This window comes from Trachurus trachurus (assembly GCF_905171665.1).
Source record: "Trachurus trachurus genome assembly, chromosome: 7".
Classification (NCBI taxonomy): domain Eukaryota; kingdom Metazoa; phylum Chordata; class Actinopteri; order Carangiformes; family Carangidae; genus Trachurus; species Trachurus trachurus.
In genome coordinates, this window is record NC_139901.1 from 19,613,971 (window position 1) to 19,634,053 (window position 20,083).

At 42.6% G+C, this 20,083-nt stretch overlaps 2 protein-coding genes across 4 annotated transcripts in view; both read right to left on the reverse strand.

Annotated features, from left to right (window-relative positions):
• The window catches only part of kmt2d (lysine (K)-specific methyltransferase 2D), a 30,935-nt gene extending 22,730 nt beyond the window's left edge, over positions 1 to 8,205 (reverse strand). For 2 of the 3 annotated variants that reach the window (XM_083975097.1, XM_083975096.1), the window contains exons 1-16: positions 7,433 to 8,205; positions 4,948 to 5,030; positions 4,538 to 4,646; positions 4,245 to 4,447; positions 4,002 to 4,111; positions 3,745 to 3,907; positions 3,259 to 3,430; positions 3,026 to 3,140; positions 2,702 to 2,880; positions 2,308 to 2,588; positions 2,086 to 2,202; positions 1,183 to 1,958; positions 937 to 1,059; positions 727 to 840; positions 518 to 622; positions 241 to 422 (exon numbers count right to left, since the gene is read on the reverse strand). In XM_083975097.1, the coding sequence (XP_083831223.1) occupies positions 241 to 422; positions 518 to 622; positions 727 to 840; positions 937 to 1,059; positions 1,183 to 1,958; positions 2,086 to 2,202; positions 2,308 to 2,588; positions 2,702 to 2,880; positions 3,026 to 3,140; positions 3,259 to 3,430; positions 3,745 to 3,907; positions 4,002 to 4,111; positions 4,245 to 4,447; positions 4,538 to 4,646; positions 4,948 to 4,996 (2,798 nt within the window). In that variant the 5' untranslated portion in view covers positions 4,997 to 5,030; positions 7,433 to 8,205. Of the gene's footprint in view, positions 1 to 240; positions 423 to 517; positions 623 to 726; positions 841 to 936; positions 1,060 to 1,182; positions 1,959 to 2,085; positions 2,203 to 2,307; positions 2,589 to 2,701; positions 2,881 to 3,025; positions 3,141 to 3,258; positions 3,431 to 3,744; positions 3,908 to 4,001; positions 4,112 to 4,244; positions 4,448 to 4,537; positions 4,647 to 4,947; positions 5,031 to 7,432 lie in introns of those variants that run through there. The other variant, XM_083975098.1, reaches the window with a different exon arrangement.
• A 3,770-nt stretch (positions 8,206 to 11,975) lies between these two features.
• dhh (desert hedgehog signaling molecule) lies at positions 11,976 to 17,212 on the reverse strand. Its single transcript, XM_083976194.1, has 3 exons — positions 16,100 to 17,212; positions 13,129 to 13,390; positions 11,976 to 12,987 (listed from the first exon to the last, which is right to left on the reverse strand). The coding sequence occupies exons 1-3, from the start codon at positions 16,406 to 16,408 to the stop codon at positions 12,173 to 12,175; spliced, it is 1,386 nt and encodes a 461-aa protein (XP_083832320.1). The 5' UTR covers positions 16,409 to 17,212; the 3' UTR covers positions 11,976 to 12,172.
• Between the last annotated feature and the right edge of the window lie 2,871 nt (positions 17,213 to 20,083).

Genomic DNA, 20,083 nt, shown 5'->3' on the forward strand with positions numbered 1-20,083 from the left:
AGTAGAGGAGCACTCAGTTATATAACCAATAGGTAAGCTTTAAATACAAATAAAGATGCCAGTGTGAGTGGTGAAACAAAAAAGACAAAGGGATGGGCCTCTGAGTTGCTATTGCAAGGCCAAAGCTTGAGTGTTTTACATAATATGCAAATGTACATGTAGTAATTTCCATTTGACCCCATTCAAAGCTACAAGGCTGAACGAGACATTGTGGTCCAGGAGTTTGAGTTTTTTTTTTACCATTTGCACTTCCAACCACCCTTGGGTACAGTGTGCAAGGGTGGGTCCAAGCAATAGGTGTGATAGCTGACATCACAGTCATCGCACAGCAGCAGGCGGGAAGGGTCCGAAGCTTTTCCACAAATCTCACATACAATACATTCCAAGCAGCGCCAGCCCTTGCGCAGCATCGTCTTGGTGATCTAGAGAAGACACAAGGTTTACCTTGGGTTAACCTATTTGTATTTAACAAAATATGTTGTTGAAACAAACAAAAACAGGTTTAAATTGTACTTACTTTGCTGTTCACACAGTAAGGATGGTAACATTGGGCGCACTGGGCACAAGCCAACAACTGCCCCTCCATACCTTTTCCAAAACTGCCACACACAACACACATATCCTAAAGCAGGAGAGAGAGTAAGAAGAGTAAGTACAACTATTATCACTTTTGATTCTTGGCAGAAAAATTCCAATGACACCATCAAACTACAGGAAAGTCTATACCTGGAGCAGGACAAATTTATCAGTGTTTGAGAAAAGAACCACAGTGTTCTGCATGGTGTCATCTTCCTCATCATCTTCATCCTTATTTGGTCCAGTGTCTGCGGTCATGCTTAACTGAGGGCAAAGAGATAAAAAATGTGTGTGATGACTCAGTGACAAAAGTGTGAGAATGTGAAAGAACATCTGAATGGTGTATAAAGCACAACTCACCAAGAAAGCATCAATACAGGAGGCCATGGCTTTAAGGCGTGACCTCCCGCCACGCCCTCTCCCACCACCAGCACTACCACCACCACGAGGTCTGCGCTTGCCAGGGAAACTATTGCTTCGCCCCTAAGAAAAAAAAACATGTAAACATCAAGTTATATTGTAACATCGTGAAAACAGAAACATAAGGTTAAATGTTAGCTGTTTAAGTGGACTCAATAAAATGGACCTTGTACTTGATGACCTCACCTGTTTGACCCTTGAGCGGCCTGGGGACCCTCTGCGTTTTGCTTTCTCCCTGTCGGTTCTGAGAGGCTCAAAAGGAAGCGAATCATCAGTCTCAGTGAGCAGGTTATCTGCATGCGAGCGGCCAAGCTCCATGGAGAGCTGAGCATCGGGTTCTCCTGGAGACCCCAGAAACCCACTGCTGCTCTCGTCTCCATGGCTCATATTAGACGTCTCATCTAGCAGCAAGTCTGGCTTAACCTCCCTCTCATGCAGTTCCTGTTTTATGTCGTCGTCGTGTCCTTCTTTCATTTGCTCATCATATTCCTCTTCCTCCTCCTCCTCCTCAGAGTGAGGTAGTAACCTCCCGTCCATGTCCACAGCAGAGAGGGCCTCTCGTCTTTGTACTGATAAAGAAAGGAGAGAAGGAAACTCGGAGTCTGGGCATGGACTCCTTTTTTGCTGATCAACCACGGGTGAATGCTCCATTTTGTCCCCAGGAGAAGCAGGTAACTTCAGCGGATCCTTACTCGATGGTTCTGCGAGAGAAGCATCAGAGCCACGCTTTGATTCTGATGATAGTTCTTGTTCCACTGACGCTGGGGCCTCCTGCCCCTCCACCTCCATATTTTCCGGGTCCTGCTGTGAACATGGTGTTAGCTCTTTCTTGGGGTCGTTGGACTGTGTCTCTGCTGTGGTATCCTGGGAGGGGGCGTCTTCGGTCACCTGGTTGACTGCATCATCTGCTCTCTCTTCTTCGGCAGAAAGACAAGAGGACTCCTGTTCTGTTGTTGTACATTCTGCATTTGAGATTAAGGAATTGAAGTTTATAAGTGTTATCATTTATAAACCTATCATTAGTTACAGCAAATCACCGTACCAACGACAAAGCAAAGCTTTGTATTCATTTTCAAACACTGAGTTTACCTGTAGACTCAAGTGGAGCTGCGGCTGTCTCAGATGTTAACCCTTTTGTTGGTTTCTCAGACTCTTCCTTGGTTCTCTCCTCAACATCTGCCGTCTCTACAACTGCAACCTCCACTCCTGAAGCCACAAGTGGTAAACATAAATTGAAGACACATCATTTTACAAGTCCAATAAAAATCACTCCTTATAAGTCTCCAAGCATTGTTTTTAATTGTGCCTTACCCAGCTCCATGGGCGTCTCTTTGTTAGTCGAGGCTTCAGTCTGTCCTGGTGTCACCTCTGATACGCCTTTCTCCTGCTCCTCTGTCACCATGTCCGCATCCGTTTGGATTGTCATCTCCACCAAACCCACATGTCCTTCAGTCTCCTCAGACTGCTCTCTGGTTTCTACCTCTGTTGTCTGCGGTTGAGTGACAGGCTGGTGATCCCCCTCCTTGCAAAGCAGGCAAATGCACTTGGCTTCTGGAAGCTCCGCCGGTGAAGCACACTCACTGTGCACCCACCTTAGACAAATAGTTCATCAAGATGAAATATTGTAAGTGAGTTAAAGCAAAATACACACATGACAGCTACTTCTAAAAAAAAAACACTATTAATGCTTGTGCATCAAACTAACCTGTGGCACATGCTGCAGCACTGCAGAGCAACAGGTGGGTTGGCAGCTTTGCTGCACACTCCACACACAGAGCTGCGTTGACGCTGGCAGCCCTCACACACGGCGTAATTGTCAAACCACTGGGCAGAACCTGGCAGCACCAGTCCACGGACACCACACTCGGTGCATACACGACACCTCTGGCAAAATAAAGACAAAGGATTGTAAATGTTGACCAAATGATGAAAGATGCACGAGAAAGGCCTGAAGTATTTATTCTCAGAAGTGAGTAACTATTTTGTCACAGATTCTGTTTGTGCAAAGGTGATGACAAAAGTAGCTTACTCTGCATTTCCATGGGTCAGAGGGAAGAGAATCCATGGCTGGCTGGAGACAAAAGGTGTGGTAGCCCTTATCACAGGCATCGCATACCAACATTTTGGAGTCTTCTCCTGGTTGTCTAATGAATTGAAGAATCAAGATATTGTCAAAACAATGTAAATAACATGCAAAATGACAAGCACAACAACTGCATCTCTTGTTCAGAGTGCAGTCTGAATCACAAAAGGTGAACTCACCTGCAAGTCTGGCACACTTTACACTCGGGGCACTGCCACCCTGCTCGCTGGATTGGCGTGGCACCAATCTCAAGACAAGCTGCATGGTAATGTTGGCCACAACCCGTACAAAACAGCAAGTCCATTAGCTCACCAGCAGAGTCACACACTGCACACCAAGCCTCTTCACCTGCTGTAAAAAAAAAAGAAAAGAAAATATTTAAAAAAAAAATTGTATTTAAAATTGCTACATGCTTATATTAGCAAGTTTTATGTTTCATGTTTTCTTGTTTCAAGGTGTAACAAGCTTATCAATCTTCACAGTTGATAAGCCGATACCAGTATGCAGCACACTCTGTCTTAATGAGAATTTTGAGAAGGCATTACTGCTTTGGATTTTAGTGCTGTGTATCCAAATATCATCCTTGTGATATGTGCAAGCTTTCTATTGTGAGCATGGCCCAGTTAGAGATATCATGTTTTGAAATCCGTGGCTGGCTCCATTACCCAATTCCTCAGCCTTGTCTATATGATCCGGACAGAGGAGAACCAGCTGCTTCATGGACTGGAAGGATCCACTGGCTGCTGAGCAGGGGAAGTGGTAGAACCGCGAGCAGCCCTCAGCATGGCATCGGATGGTTGCACCTAGCCTTTTGCAGTATTCGCAAAGCTGAAACAGACCATGGGCAAAAAAAGTAAGACTTGGTGAAATCATTATATTCTAACCCGATGCCATCTAATCCAGTCTATGGACAGCCACTTACCCGCTGTGTCCCTGAGATAACGGCCTTATCCACATTCTCAAGCTCCTCATTCTCCATCCGTTTCACTCCCTCTGACCACACGGCACACCAGTGATGGACCCAACAGCCCCCTGTTCAATATATAGCCCAACATATGTTAAATATCTGAATCAAACTTCAATTCCACATCAGATGTCTACTGTTTGATTAATTAGTAAACGATAATATTTGTATTGTATAATTGTACAATGCTTTGAATTCAACCTGAGTCATCAAAAAGTGTCGCCAGGCAGGGGGAGTCAGCAAATCCAATGGAAGACAGGTCATCGTTCCCGGGTTGTGGCAGTGGGGAAGCTGATGGCTTGAGGATCGGCCGCTCAGAAGATGGCCCGAAGTGTCTCAGTTCCCGCTGTCCGTGTAGGCTCCGCTCCACACAGTTACAAAGCACACAGGCTCGAACGTTCTCTCTGCGCAGTAAAATTTAGTTTTTGGTGTCACCAACAATGTGCTACCTTTGGATAAACACTGGACCCATATGGTGTGAATGAGATACTTACACAGGTGTGCTGGAAGAGGCTGCAGTAGCAGCAGACATATCCTCAGCACCAGAGAGGGCTTTGGACTCCTCAGAGGAGACAGGCTCCTTTGAAGGGGCATTGTCATCAGCTAGAAAAGAAAGAAAAAAACCACTTCATAGAAAGGGAAAGAAATTCTAACTTTAAAGCAAACAATGCTTGAAATAGTATGAGTAAACATATCTTGTGAAACCCACATTTAATATTATGCAATGGGGAAATAATCTATTCAAATTCATTGTGCTCCATAGTCATCTTTGCTTATTGTATACAAACCTCTATTGTGGGGAATGAAAAATCCTTTTGTTTTAGAACATGTATTTTTCAACTGCAGTGATAGTTATCTTCACTGAGAGGAGTGTACAGGTTGGGACATGGGAAGAACACAGTACCTGTGGGTTCAGAGTCATTCTCTTCGCAGTTTGATTTCTGCTCGTCCATCCCCCGTATCGATTTTGACCTCCTTGACAGAGATCTGAAATGTCCAAACATAAATGGCATCAATTTCTGACGATTAGCACAAAGAGGAATAGTTTCATAAAGTTTTACACTGCAGGCAAACAATCTGTAGGCATTTCATCTGGTAAATCAACATGAGGTCAGTAATTGAGAGAACAGATGTGATAATGGGTGAAAAACAATATATCAATGTGTATGTATGAAAAAGAAAAGGGATAACAGCTATGTTGCATGCAATTGCCCACTCACCAAAATAAGTTTACAATTGTATTCATTAGCCAACATGTGTTTACCATTATCAAACCGGATTCAATAAAATCAATCTTTTTATGCCACGCTTTGCTACACATGAGCCTTCCTCACCAACTAAAAAGAACTACCGATAATCAACAATTAAATATGGCTGTTGTAGCCTCACTTTTGACGATTTCCTCCTGTTAATCTGACTAACGTTAGCACTACAGCCAACGAGCTTGCTCGCAAACTCATGAAAATAGCACCACTGTTACAGTACACTGCTCAATCGGAAACCGCTTTAGCAATTGAGATAACATTTACCCAGCAATGCATAATCCAAATCGGTGGAATTGCTCCGAGAGAAAAAAAACGCAAAATGTTACAACTAAAATGGTGTTTTACTAAATAAAACAACCATAAATCGGGATACACAAAGAAAACACAACTTCCGTATGTAGAGCTTCCTGTTGCAGCGGGGCTCTTTTCGTGCAGAACCATTGTCGCTCGCTTCATAGTTCCGCCATGAGATTCACACCGTAAACAAAAATACTGTAAAACTAAACAATGCAGGAATGTAAAGACTCACGTTATTTCATTTCCTTCTTTTTTTTTTACACACAGCTACTAATGAGAATTCAACAATTATGTTCGTTTTTTAAGCGCAATCATAATAAACATACTTTAAAAGGCGCCGATCAGCTCGGATTTCCTATGTATTCTTCACTTGTACACAGCAGACTCGCCGGCATTTAATCACACGATTGTGAATCTCCAGATGTTAGAAAACATCAGACAATCGAGAGAGGATGCGATGGTCTCTGCCCCGATCTAATGTCTGTGACTATAAATTAGATAGGTTTAGACATGGGGAGCCGGCGAAGGATCTCGCAGTGTTTCATCAGTTACACAACAGGAATTGTGCCATCATACTATGAAAATCATCCTTTGAGCAAAGATTACCACATACACATTTCGAAACATGCTAAATTCATTGTCACTAATGCAGCTGGAAGCAGGTTGCAATCCGTAGATGTGTGTGCTGTCCTATTGTCACTATTTAAAAAAGGAGTAAACTTCACAATCTAACATCAACATGTAGCCTAATGCATAACACTGAGCTAGTGCCACAGTCTCTATGTACACACACGCACATACACACTATTATTATTCCCATGGCTGTCCAGTTAGGAGATTAAACGTTACAGCCAAACAAACACCCAAAATAAAATGAAAAATGTACTCACACTTCACCAACAACACAGTACAATGCTACATACAACTGCGTCGAGCATTTGGTATTAAAGGTTGTTAATAGCTTAATGTAATTGAAATTGACTAAATGTATGTGGCGTTATTAACGTTAAATCCCCGTCATAAACACTGGAGACGGACTCTCGTCTCGACACCAAACTAACGTCAAATCAGAGTCCTACAAATAAAAACTAAATGTCGTTATATCACAATCAATAGTCTTTAGAAATGGGCTCTGTATCTAAAATGAAGTTGGCAATGTGCAGAGCAAAGTGATGGCATGATGGCTAAGTTAACGTCTGAGCACCCCGGCTAGCCAAGTTAACCTTAAAAGTGTTCACGTTTACAATTTTTTACTTTCATTGTGATCGTGTTGTTATGTTGTAAGGTTAGTTTACAGTCGCCATAATTTGTCGGCAATGATACAATAAAAGATACTGTATTTTTATTTATTTTTACAGTTGAATAATTGCAGCGCTAAGCACTATTTCTCAATGTAAACACCACCGACTTCAAAGGGTTGATTTTGTCCAGTAAGTAGCCTTGTCCATGTTACTGGCGACACACTGATACGGAAAAGCTAACAACTGCCAACGGTGACGTAGCAGCAAAGTGTCCCGAAGAGGTAAAAACTGGGGGGAATACATTCAATATTGTGCGCAGAAACATGTACTTTTTAACATGTCAACCGGCTACTCGGTGGACCGTAACTTGTACACAACCAACGTAAAACATATCTCAACCTGAAGTTAGCATCCAGGTGCCATAGCTAGTTCTCCAGCAAGTAGACAGTCCCATCTGGTCTTGGCTACCAGCTAAACGACTCCGATAGCAGGGCTAACATTACCCGGTCTAAGGTCAGGGTTGGTGTGTCTTTAGGTATGTCTGTTGCAATAAGTTAAAAGAGGACATAATTAAAAAAGAGCTCACCTCACAAAAACTGTATCGTCTCCTCATACATCAGCAAAATCCAAACAGCCACACAGCTTCCCAAAATGCTGATGGTCGCTTCATTTTGTGTACCGGACTAACGCTGCTGCGGCTAGCCGGCTGGAGGGAGAGTGGGGGAAGTGCACGTCGTCGGCGGAAGGCAAAGGCTGTGCGGTGGTGGTGCTAACCAGCTAGCTCTTCAACTGTGATGGATAATAATGCTATGGTTAGCTAGCCAACCAGCAACTTGAGCTGTGTGTCGAGTGGTCGTACAACACTGCCGGGGGAACAAGCTAAGCACCGAGACAAGTCTTCCTCAACCAGTCCCGAAAAAGGTCCCCCAGCGCCGCGCAGTGAATCCAAACACTAACCGTCAGCCTGGTTCCCTGCCTGTGGATGTAGCTCGAAGGCTAACAGGCTAACAGCAGTTAGCTTAGCGAGGTCGTTAATAAACTGCTGCAAGTTTTACACAAAACAGACCTATAGGCGGAAACCACAGCCCCTAAACTTTGTTGACACGCCGGGAAGTGTGTTTTTTCTTTAAGTTTCAGCCGACTGCAGGCACTCATCTAAGTTACCTAAAATTTTGCAGCTCAACTTTGCATAGGTACCCTTGTTTGGGTCACTAGCATCATCTCTTCACTTCGCTGAACTGCGTTGCGTCCGTCCGCACACGGTTGTTCCGCCGCCAAGTGACTAGCCGGTGCTAGCTGTGCTAGCTAATAATAACTACGTCAAAAAATTAATTCATGCAAACGAACGGGCAACAATGCTGTTTTATTATTAACAAGGTACAGGTGAAGTGTGCTAACAGCTCGAGTTCCGCCATCAGTAGTTTGGTGGTGCGAGGTTGATCATTTAGCACATAGCACAAGATTTTAATCAGGGGGGGCGAGGGCCACTGGAATATGGTGGATATTAGATATTAGGTCATTAGATTTTCGGATCCAGGGAAGCCATTTTTCATTAGATTGTAATGATTGTTAGACCGAAGCAGCGATGGCATATCTGCAGATGAATGCATCGTGAGAAATGTTTTTGATTACTGTGATCAGCGGTGATGTAGGTGAAGTAGTTGAGTTAAGAATTGGTTCACATCTCGTCGTGGTGCACATTCATTTCGTAATTAACATAACAAATACGGGTCTGGTTGCAAATCACGGTTGCTAATTCGTTATTCAGTCTCTGTTCCTCCACTACTATACATCGCCCATTTGGCTGGGGATGATTGAGGACGAAGCGTAGGCTAATCGTCGTCCATAATCTGAAATAAAACCTCGAGCAGCAGGTTTACCAATGATGAGCGAAATTAAACAAATCCACGTAATGTTGTTCATTCTGAAATGTTTCTAGCTACATCTGTGGCCACGTCGTTTTGTGTTATTTATAATTCATAATGCCCTACTTGTAAAAAAAAAAAAAAAAAAATCTATACCGCGACATGGAGACAGACTTAAACAATAATATTGTCTTGAGAGCACCTGCTGCCATATCCAGCAGACAAGCAGGCTACACTTTGAGACCCCTACAATTAATCATTGGATAACATGTGAATGATATGTTCCATTGTCTTAATTATTCATCATTTGTTCCTGTAATGGAAGCTCAAATCCTCATCCAAGGGTAAGAAGCAGTCACAATGTAACTGTGGGTAAACATAAGGGACATCCTGCATATGTGGGGATGGGTTGTTGGCATTCATATGGTTTCCTTATCATTGTGGGAAAGTCAGAGTGGCATATAGATGACCCAGGGAGGATGGGTTCAAGAGAGCTGCTCTGAGAATTGTAATATTGTGACACCACAATAGTGAACACAACGACTCAGTTGTAATGGCGGTAAGGACAGAAAGTCTTCACAGAAATGCATGTTTCAGATATTTTATTTATTTATTCATAAAGTGTGGTACTTTTTAAAAGGAATGAATATGAAAAGCTTTAGAATATAAAGCTGCACAAGGCGTTTTTGCAAATCCGTGCACATGTAGGCTATAGTTCGTAAATCAAGAGAACAGCCTTCCCACTCCACCCTCTCATGGGCCACACTGAACCCAAGGCCCGAGGCACTACACACTGTAAAGCTTGGCTGTCAATGGAATGATCCTATGAACTTAGAGAAAATTAGGTTGGGTGACAGTCTGTCTCATTGTGAGAAGGTCACAGGTTTAATCCACATCAGCTTCTGTACATCTCCTGTTATGCCCAGAGAAAAACACTGAACTGTATTAGGTAAGTAGCTTACTTAGGCTATAATTCAACTCTTTTAAGTAACAAGCATCTGCTAAATATCTCAAAGGTGAATACAATGAGAGTGATTTCTCACAAATACTTAACATATTGTGAGGAATATATTGTCTGCTCTTTTGGAAATGAGCAATCATCTACTGCTCTGAAATGTCTGTTTGTTTCTATTAATGTAGCCTAGATGTGAAGAAGCATCTGTATAGCCTACAATGGGCACCCCAGGCTCAGATGAGCAGGGTTGAATGCTCCATGCAATTAAAAACTGTAATTGTCTAGACCTGAAATTATGAATGTTGTGGTTGTGATAACATTTAAAACTGAAACCACAAATAATATGGAATCTTGTTTTAAGTTTTAGTTTCTTCTTATAATTATTACAAGTCACTAAACTAAAGTAATTGACAGAAATCTGTGACCAGATGTTTGAAAGCTATGTTCGATTTTTTTGATTTAGCAATACCATTTGGTTATTAGCATTAAAATAATAAAACTGGTGTCATAATACATTAGGTCATATAGTTGTTCACTAGATTATAGACAATAAATAATTGATTGCAGAGGTGAATTATTGAAAAGTTAGCCCTATGAGAAGACAACTGAAGATTTCCAAATAGAATATGACCAAATTCTTATGGTAATTCATATGCGTAGTAATATGTGTAGTAATTATTAGTTGTTTGGTTTTTTTTTTCATTCCAAGGCCATGGAAAATGGTGCAACTTTCCACTTGAGAGCATCTCATTCAGTATTAAAAATGAAGAGTTTTCTCATTGTTGTGCAAGCCTGGTGATACTGGGCTGTATAGCAAAATTCTACATCAAGGTAACGTGTGAGTTGCTCCGTGCCTGGATATGGGGTGTGCAGGTTTTCATTTTGAAAACAGATTATTACTGGTCCCTCTGACAGGATTAGTTAACTCCCCATTCAGCTTTAGCAAGATTGGATTAGATTTTGGGAGGCTGAGACTGGTTGGAGGACAGAGACTGATTGGCCAATGCATGTAGATCGAGGGTGGTATTAGGACACCAGGCCTCTCCCATTGGCCAGTCGGTAGAATGGGTGCTTTCCCATCTGCCTCGTGCATCTCAAAGGATAATCCCCTGGAATACCTTCACAGATGTTTACAACAGAACATAAACCGGAAGAAGAAAATGCAATGTGCCATTTCTTACTGTTAAATAAATTAAAATGTAAATAGGCAGTGATTTAGTCTATCTGGAGTGTGTTTTCTGTCCATGATTTTGATAAGAGTGCAGCCTGCTGTATTCAAATATTTGCTGCATTGTCACCGCCGTAAAATGGATTCATTGACAAATTACAAATTATTTAAAGTATTGTGAATTAAGTCATGCAAGATTTCAGTTTATAACTTTGAGTGGTAATTATGTGTATAGAGAAATTTAGAAAATGGCATGGATAATTGACAGAGTTTATATGACTTCCTCCACTAGGGGGTGTATAACCGTGGACTTCTTGTGCATTACCCTGCACCCTGCCTTATTATGAATCTTGAAAACATTCTTTTGCATAAAACTTTATAAAAGTAGCTGTTTACAAGCAACTGATAAATTACATGTCAAATTATATGGTATAAACTGATTCAAGTATGGAGCCTGGGCTGTAACAAATTAGAAAATTGTAGACATTATTAGCCTACACCACTAGCAGATACAGTGTTTGTGACCCGAACTGGTCCGTAGATACTAATGAAACTCTCTCTTGTAAAACTCAGTAAGATATCTGATAATGCCCTTGAAGTAGCTGTGTGTTTAAGTGTGTGGCTGTGATAAGTCAAGGTGGTGGCACAGTGTGGGGAATATTAAGTATGTCTGGGCTTTTTATTAACCAGAGTCACTTCCACTGGACTCCCAGAGAGAGCTAACAGTGTAGCAGACGTAACACTTAACTACAAGTCCTGGAAATGAACTTTTATGTTTTTTTTATTCCAAAATGAGCAAGAGATAAATCATCTTGAGAAACAAAATGTACTCCAGATCTGAAAAAGGAACAGAATGCTTAATAACATGACATTTTAATTTGTTTTATGACATGGAAACATGTGAGGACATACAGTACATGTAGTGGAATTATAATAAAATGAAACATTTATATATTATGATTCAGAAAGTACAAAAATAAAGATTCTATTGTCATGGGAAAATGCATTACTATCCCAATAGAATAATATATTTTTATATATATAGATATTTTGTTTTACATATAAAATTGAAATTATTAAGAGAAATAACTTGATGTACAAATAGACATGATACAGTCATTTTGATATTACCATTTTTACATCAACCTGCCCAGACAGTTTGTGTCTGAATAGATGTATTAGCATATCATTATGATAGAGTATAATACAAAGAAGCAGCAAGGTGAAAAAACAAACAAGTCATTCCAGTGCTTTTAATTTATTGAAGACAAGAACAGGAAGCGTTAGTGTAAATGTATCAGAGCAGCAGTACATCTATTAGGTCTATAGTTTGGGCTTTTAAGGATGAAAGGAGTTGGAGTCTAAAAAGATGCACCCAAAACTGTACAGTAATCTGGCATACCAGTGCACATCTGATGTCTGTCTTTGCAAGGAGTGCTTCTCTTTGATTTCCGTCGTCAGAGGTTCACTCAGATTGTCTCGTTTGTACAGAAGACCGTGGTTCTCATATAGACCTGCTTTATACTTTGAGGTCAAAGTGCTATGTTGGGATGGAGTATTAGTGCAAGCCGTTTCACCAGTGGTCTGCTCTTTTGTTTCGTCCCCCCACAGTAGCTGGTTGAATGAGTAGAGAAATCGCAGAGGTCCAAATGCCCAGTGTGCAAGTCTCTGGTTTTCCACCAGTGCGTAGCTGGATGCAAGCACTCCATCAACAAACAAAGTTCCAGCGTCTGTCAAGGGCGCGTACACACCCATACTCTCCTCTGTGGAGACTGAGATGATTCGAGATGGACGTACATGACCCTCTGCCGTGTGGATGAGAACACAGTATCCTGGTTGGGCTCTGCTAGCAAACTGAGCCTGGTACTCGCTGCTGTCAAGTTTGCAGTCGGAGGCTAAAAAGACCAAGTGATGCGCGGTGAGGGCCAATCTATGGCCGTCCTCTGTCTCCAGAGACAGAAAAGTAGACCAGCTTTCTTGGTCCCGGTGCAGAAACAAGATGACTTGGCTAAAAACGACTTGGCCTGTTCCAGACAGGGCCATGACTCTGTCCCCAGGAGCCAGTGATGACAGGCTCTTCTGCCCCCCTCCAGCTACAGTCACCCAGGCCCAGCCTGGGAAACATCCACCTTTTTCCACTGCAACAGAGTGATCTGCAAGAAGGTCAGCAGAAAAGGCCAAGATGACTAAATGCAGATTATGTTCCTTTTTTTGTCTTAAATGTACTGATACACCATGACATTTGACACAGTTAACAGCATGACCTTCTATGAAAGCCCTCTCTTTAAACTTACCAGCTTTTACTGAGCAGTGGATATGATATTTGGACTCGTAGTGGACCCAGTCGAAGCCAGCCTCCACAGCCAGCTGGGCCAGGAGACCATACTTCTTCATTTCCCTGTCATCAGTGGTTATATCCACGGCCCGGCCTTCATAGTGCAGAGAGCCAGGAGGGTGGTGGCCGTCTTCATCCCAGGCCTCTGTCACACGCAAGTGTACCCCTGGCCACTGGTTCATCACAGCGATAGCCAACCTGTTCAAACAGTCCTTGCATCTCTGTAACGAATGTGACAGAGGAAGGTATTCAGTTTGGAACAGCACAAAAAAAGTAACCTGTACACATATTAAATCATAGTTAAAATATTCAGCAATCTTCATTAAAATGTCTGTTGATGCTATATTTATGTTAAAAAACATTAGAAAAGTCTAACAAATTGCTATCTGATTTTCCATCTCATTTCACACTCAAAAATTCAGTGTGACTGTAGAAAAACATTATTCTAAAGAAAACAACATTTGTGTTTGCAGTTAAAATCTAATAACTGGTTCCTGATAGGTAAAATACACCGGTTCGTTATATTAGAGTCAAACAGATTATTTTTTCAATATCAAAAGCAAACGCGCATGTCCACTCAGCAATTAACCTTAATACTAAATATATAGTTTACCTGAAAAGTTGTTCAATAATTGAGCTTTTTATTCTTGACTTTGTTTTCCTTTTTTTTTTTTTTAAGTTGGAAGCAAGATCAGTAGGGTATTTTAGAGATATCAATTAAGAAGATTCAATACTGAAATTAGAGTCAGTAATACTGAATCCCAGTCTCAGTGTCATGAATAAATGTATAAGGATGTACAATTCTTTGGATGAATGTGTATTTCCAACTGTCCTTTTTAATTGTAATTCCGACTTTTGTCTATTGTTTTGCCTTTTAACTGTATTGTTGTGGCCCGTTGCGAGTTGCAGGCCCATACTCAGTGCTAGAAATACTGTATAGGGAGTGTTACTATTTGCAGTTTATATGATTTGAAATATTAAGAACGAATAAGGAAAAAATAATTTCAAGGTCTAGAGGCAACAATTATATTATTAGTTACTCTGTCTGCACCATGTGCAATGAACAGAGAGGCATGTCTCAACAAAACTCAAGCTAGGTGACAGACACTTGTAATCATTTATTAACAGGTGGAATGGTGGCTAGAAGCCGAGAGGTATGTAGTATGTGACTCTATTCTGTACCTCGGTGTACAGGCAGGCTTTGGTGCAAGCCAAAGAAAATGATCCCAGTACTTCAAGCACTGTCTCTGGCTCCCAGGTTAGGATTGTTTGTTTGCTGGCATTGTCGCACAATTCCTCCTCTGCTCTGCTAAAGTCCATCTCAACCTTGCTCAAACAATCAGGGTACAAGAACAAAGCTACTGTAGCCAGTTTGGCACATTCCTTGGCCTTTTCAACAGGGTGACAGAATAATCAAGGCCATTCTCTGCCTTTTTCCAGATTGTTCCGAGGCTTGAGTTTCTCTGTTTCACCCCTGAGACATTTGATCAGAAATGTGCACAGTGACTCTTAACACTCCCGTGGGCCGTAATATCACAGACTGTGTCAGCATTGTCGCAAAATAGCAGGCTGGAAAAATGATGACGTCAGCATCTGAAGTGAGACACTCATCATCACCATCTCCTGAATTCACTTGTGACCTGTGATGCTGCAGATTTTGTGGCCTATTATTGTCTGAATTAAGCTGACCCTGCAGCTGAATTTTGAAAGAAGGAGGGCTGGGAGAAGAAGTGATGGGAGTGCGAGAGAGGGAGAGATGGAGAGAGGGAAAACAGTTGGGTGAGAAGAGAGCAGTGCAACGGAGAGTTGAGGTTGCGACTTAAGACAAGAGGGCAGAGGGGAAGAATGTATGGGCATGGACTTGGGAATGTGACACCAAGAGTGAGAAAGCGAGAGAGACAGAAAACAAACTGGGTACATTTTCCTCGCAATGCCATTGAAGAGAGGCGTTTCATTGTCAGAACTACAATAGTCGCTTTTCCAACGGTGCCATTACTTCAGCAGGCGGGAATTTTGTATAGGCGACCCCTCCGTGTCTCCAAATGACGCACAAAGAGCGTCTTTCACATCTGGGCAGAAGAGGGGCACATGCACACATACACACGCTCCCATTGGGCATCAGAAGGGCACACATATACAACCAGAGATTTCCATCACACACACAAAAAAAAGAATCACTTGGGAAGATTCATATCCTAAAACAATCACAGAAAGCCGCAGCATCCAAAACAGAGCGGCAGCCAAGTGTCATGGAGCCCAAAAGTTGTTCATCACTCTGCCTTGATCTTAAAATCCTCTTGACCACCAATTGTCTTTTCTAGGCATGATTTTAAAAAGTTCTTATCGCAGGTAAATAATATAAAATTCAAGTTCAAGAAGACAACTCCCAGAAGAAATACACGGGGTATTTCTTCTGGGAGTCTCACTGAGAACTTGCCATGGGAATAGTTTTATTTCCAATAACAAAGACTTTGGTTAAAGATTGAAAGGAAGTGTTCCTGAAGGAGAACTCGGTCTCTTAAGGGGTAGTGTTGAATTACATCCTGATCTTCTTATCACAAGAAAAGGGAGGGGGAGTTTGGTTAAAACATACACACTCTTGTGTTGTTTGTGTGTTAAGAGTTGGGCAAGGGCAGGCTGTGAAGAGTACAGCAAACAATGAACAAAGTTAGAGCTTTTGTTTTGAAGGTGCAATGCTGTGCTTTCAGAGTAAACTGGTGTCTGTCCCTTCAGGTACATGTGGTTAGTTGATCATCTAGAGAAGATGAGAGACAGTGAGAGCATCTTCAAACCAATCTGCAGCTCCTGAACTTCCTATACAACTGTTACCAGGTATCTCTGGGGTTAAAGGACAACGGTGGTCCCATGAATCGTCCCATCCAACAACATCCAGACAACTGAACCTTATCAACAAGCAGTACCAGTCTCACCTTGGTCATGAAGCGGTCTGCGTTGGTGTTCTCCTCATCTTTGAAGACAATGTCTGGGTTGTAGTTGCAGACGAGTTCGTTGAAGCGCTCAGAGTTGCGTGTGATCTTGCCCTCTGCTTTCCCGCTGGCCCCGAGGTTGTTCTCTGAGAAGTTGGGGAAAAACTGCTTGTAGTGCATGGCTGTAAGTTTCCTGGGCCTGGGGCGGATGCCATACCCGGGGCCCGGTCCGCATCCCTGCACCAGCCATATACACGTCCAGGCAGCAAGCAGGCCGGGCTGTGCCAGGCGGGCCCACCAGGACTGCTTCATTGGGGAGGGTTGGGGCTCCCAGGGGTTAGTCGCTCACAGTGCCTACAGCGATAGCCCAGGTCCAGGTGTGTGATAGCATGTGAATGAGGATCAGATCTCGGTCCATTCCAAATCATGGAGTTATCAGTGCTACTTTTTTCATCACAAAAACTCACTGAATGTTGGGATATGTTGGTTCGTCTTTTACTTTATAGTCAGTCTGTGATCAGAAAAAGGGCTTAAAAGTACAGAGATAGATTGTTCTGACTCCAAGTTGACTGTTTTGAATGATTGACCTGACCCAAAAGCTACAAAAGCTCAATCTCTGCTCTGATTGGCTTGAATCTGACGCTTCTTAAGTTTGGCACCAAGTTATTCACAGGGAAAAATTAACAGCTCTCTGAGGTTTCTGTCCAAAGGCTTCAGCAAGTAGCCTATCAGCTGCCTCTAAGTCTCTGGTGAACTGAAAGTCATCTTCACGCGTCCTTCGCAGGTACCTGTCTCGGCGCAGGTGTTTTTCTATTGTTTTCTCTTTTTTGTGTGTGGGGTTTCTGCTCACTTACCGCTTTCCTCTTCACGCAGTTCCCCTGCCGAGACACTCACAGTGACGCACGCCTAAACCCCGACGGCTCCCTGCAATTCCTATGCACGCTCCTGTGGCGCTCTCATCCTCTTTGTCCATCCAGAAACGCGGCTTGTTCAGTATCAGTGTTGTTGTTTTTCCCCTTCCTTCTTCTTCCTCTTCTCCTTCTCCCTCTTCTCTCTTTCGTCCACCGTCTTCTGCCGCCTTTCAGCGCTCCTGGCCACCTTGCACCAGCCATTGGGTCTTATTAGCGTCCGGACAAGATTGCCCTCCCTTCCTCTGTGCGCTCCCATTGCGACAGCACACGCCTCCAATTCAACCTTACAAAGGACATATGATTAGCCTACTTATGTTAACACAATGACCCCCCCCTCTCACCACCCCCCCCCCCACCCCACCACCCCATGCATACAAAATAAAATAAAATAAAATAAAAATCTAAGGCTAAATAAAAAAGTCAAATCAGCTTCATTTAAAAGTGTGTCTTCTAAATAATTCAGATATCAACTTTATGAGTTATATTTAGCGCGCACACTGACATACAAAACATAAAACATAAATAAAAAAACAAACTCTGATGACAGTTGGATATCTCTGAACCAACATGTTTAGTCATCCCACCCACAAAAGTGGACAGGTCAACTGCAGATGATTGTGTTTGTGTCTCTGTGTGTGTGTGTAATTTATTAATAGACAGAGTTGAAGGTGAGGGTCTTAAGAGGTAGCCCAAGTGTCCAGCCTTGACACCCCCTGACTGTGACTTACAGTGCTACCTTCCTGTGTTTGGGGAGCCAGCCCGACCCCCCCTGAACTCAGTGCACCCAAGACCTCTTCACTGGGAACACCCGCCAGGCCACAGCAACATATTATTTTTATCCATTTCAGAACAATAGCTGGGAGAGTCATAAAATGTGTCAGATAATGCCAAAGAGGGAGCGGAGAAGAAAGGAATCATTGTGTCTCACTGGCCTGACATGTGTAATCACATAAGGAAGCTTAAATTAATGGGAGATTAAAGGTCGTAGTGTGTCACCATCCTATCTCTAGCTTCCTGGAACACTTCAGGACTCGATGCATCATGGCCAGTTCCTTCACAGTGACATTGTTTCAAAGAAGTATTTAGCCCACTCGGAACAGTGCTGCTCAGTGCCGCATTGTTTTTGATGGTTTGTCGTGAAGATGCTCCCAGACTTAATCACTTTTGATGTCACACAGGAAAAAAAAATCTTTGCCAAACTCTTAACCTTTGAATTTCTCATAGCGTGTCTTATCGTAACAGCTCTTCAAAATCTTTCTTTTACATAAAGGCACAGGGAACAGGTCACTGAGCTCCACAGTGACCATGGAAAGGCATGCCTTGTTAGGGAAGTTTCCAGAAGATCCCAGGATGTTGTAGGGAGGGGTGGCAAGGCGAAGCTGCATCTTCCTGTCCTCATGATAAACATGGAAGAAGGATCATGTCTGGCCCAGGCTACACAGATGAGAGATTTCAGCCTTCATGTCAAATGTAAGGAATGACTCAATCAAAGAAAAGCAACAAACACTTTCATATCTACAATTACCCACACCAGTGTTTCTTTTCAAAGCCGTACAAGAAAAGAGATTTCCATCTGACATGAAAGGGAAAGGAAGGAAGCAAACATCTGCGGGTTGGAGATGGAAATAAAGTCATTATTATTAGTTTTTATTTTGGTGCCCCTATCCCCCTGCCTCCTTCTGGCTCTTAGCATTTTACTCCCCCATTTCAGGATGGGAGTACATGGCTGGATGAATGGTTTGGTTTCCTGCAAAGCCACAGCAAAGAAAATGAGATCTTTCCTGCCTGGGTTACACTACCCTGCTTTATTCTTTCCAAATTGACACCCGTGCTTCTACCTGGTGGTCAAATACAGTATGTACCTGCAAGTCAGGTTTTCTTTTGTCTGTGGAGCTGTTAGTGAAAAACAGACACTAAAAACTACCTCATAATTGGCAAGTACTGGTCATATTACAAGTGCAGCCAAAAATGAATTAGGATCGCAAGCTCTTTTTTTTTTAACGATACATTTATCATAGAATAGAAATTAGGTTCTGAAACAATGCTGGCTTTGACATCTCAAGTGTTTGTCTTGTCTGTTGGAGCTGAATAGACACTCTGCAGGATCCACTTCCTCAGATGGAGGCCATTAGAGGGGTTGAGGGGGAAAAGGAAAGTCAAGGAACTGACACCTAACCACCTCCCTCCCCTCTCCCAAGCACACACACACACACACACACACTTTGCCCACCGCTGCACCGCCCATTCCACTGTCTCTCACCGTGTTATCAGTGCAGGAAGAAGCAGGGTGGTGCATTCTGATGTGGCTGCACACACTGGATGATTCTTGGCCTATGTATTTTAACTCTGTGTTGTAAGTTACGCGCCATGCTTCAACTACGCCCAGTGCCCTGCGGTGTTGTGTGTTGGATCTCAGGTCTGTTACAAAAAGTGATGTGAAGAGCGCACATAAAAAAATGTTGAGTCCAGGTTTATGTTGGTTTACTCAGCCTCAATATGGTCTTTTAAAAAGGAGCACCACTGAGCTGAAGTCGAGGCGATGCTGCATTGAAGTGGACAATAGGCCGAGAAGGGTGGAACTTCCTGGCCCCAGACAAGCAGGTCAGAGGTCAGACACGATGCTATACCTTGTTTTGTGAAAAAATATCATTTACATTGTATAGATCACACACTGTATTCTTAAAAAGCTCTCTACTTGAATCCGGTAATTAAATTAAATGATGACATTACAGGTTTTCTCCCTTAAAAATCCACATCGCACCATTCGGGCCAGACCCATGCAGCCAATTAATTCCTGTGCCAGTCAACAGTGTGAGGCAAGTGTGCCGTGAGTGTGCAGGCAGGATGGCGGGCAGCTATGGCAAACCGACAGTATGACCCATTATCAGTTGATTAGCGAGCAAGTCTCGCCTTTTCCTGTGAGTGGTTCTGTATTTGTAAGCATACAAAACGAGGGAATAACAGCCCCTAATGCACTTTGGCATGAACTTCAAACAGCCGACTGTCAGGAAAGCTAATCTGTGTCTTTTTCCCCCCTTCATTCTTATCTTTTGACAATAAAGATAGCCTATCTCAT

Bases quoted from the DNA above. Each gene is read 5' to 3' on its own strand.
- dhh (XM_083976194.1), bottom strand. From the start codon at position 16,408: ATGAAGCAGTCCTGGTGGGCCCGCCTGGCACAGCCCGGCCTGCTTGCT. The intron at 13,391-16,099 runs GTGAGACTGGTA...CATTCGTTACAG, and splicing joins CAGACCGCTTCATGACCAAG to AGATGCAAGGACTGTTTGAA. The intron at 12,988-13,128 runs GTAAGTTTAAAG...ACCTTCTTGCAG, and splicing joins CCACTGCTCAGTAAAAGCTG to ATCACTCTGTTGCAGTGGAA.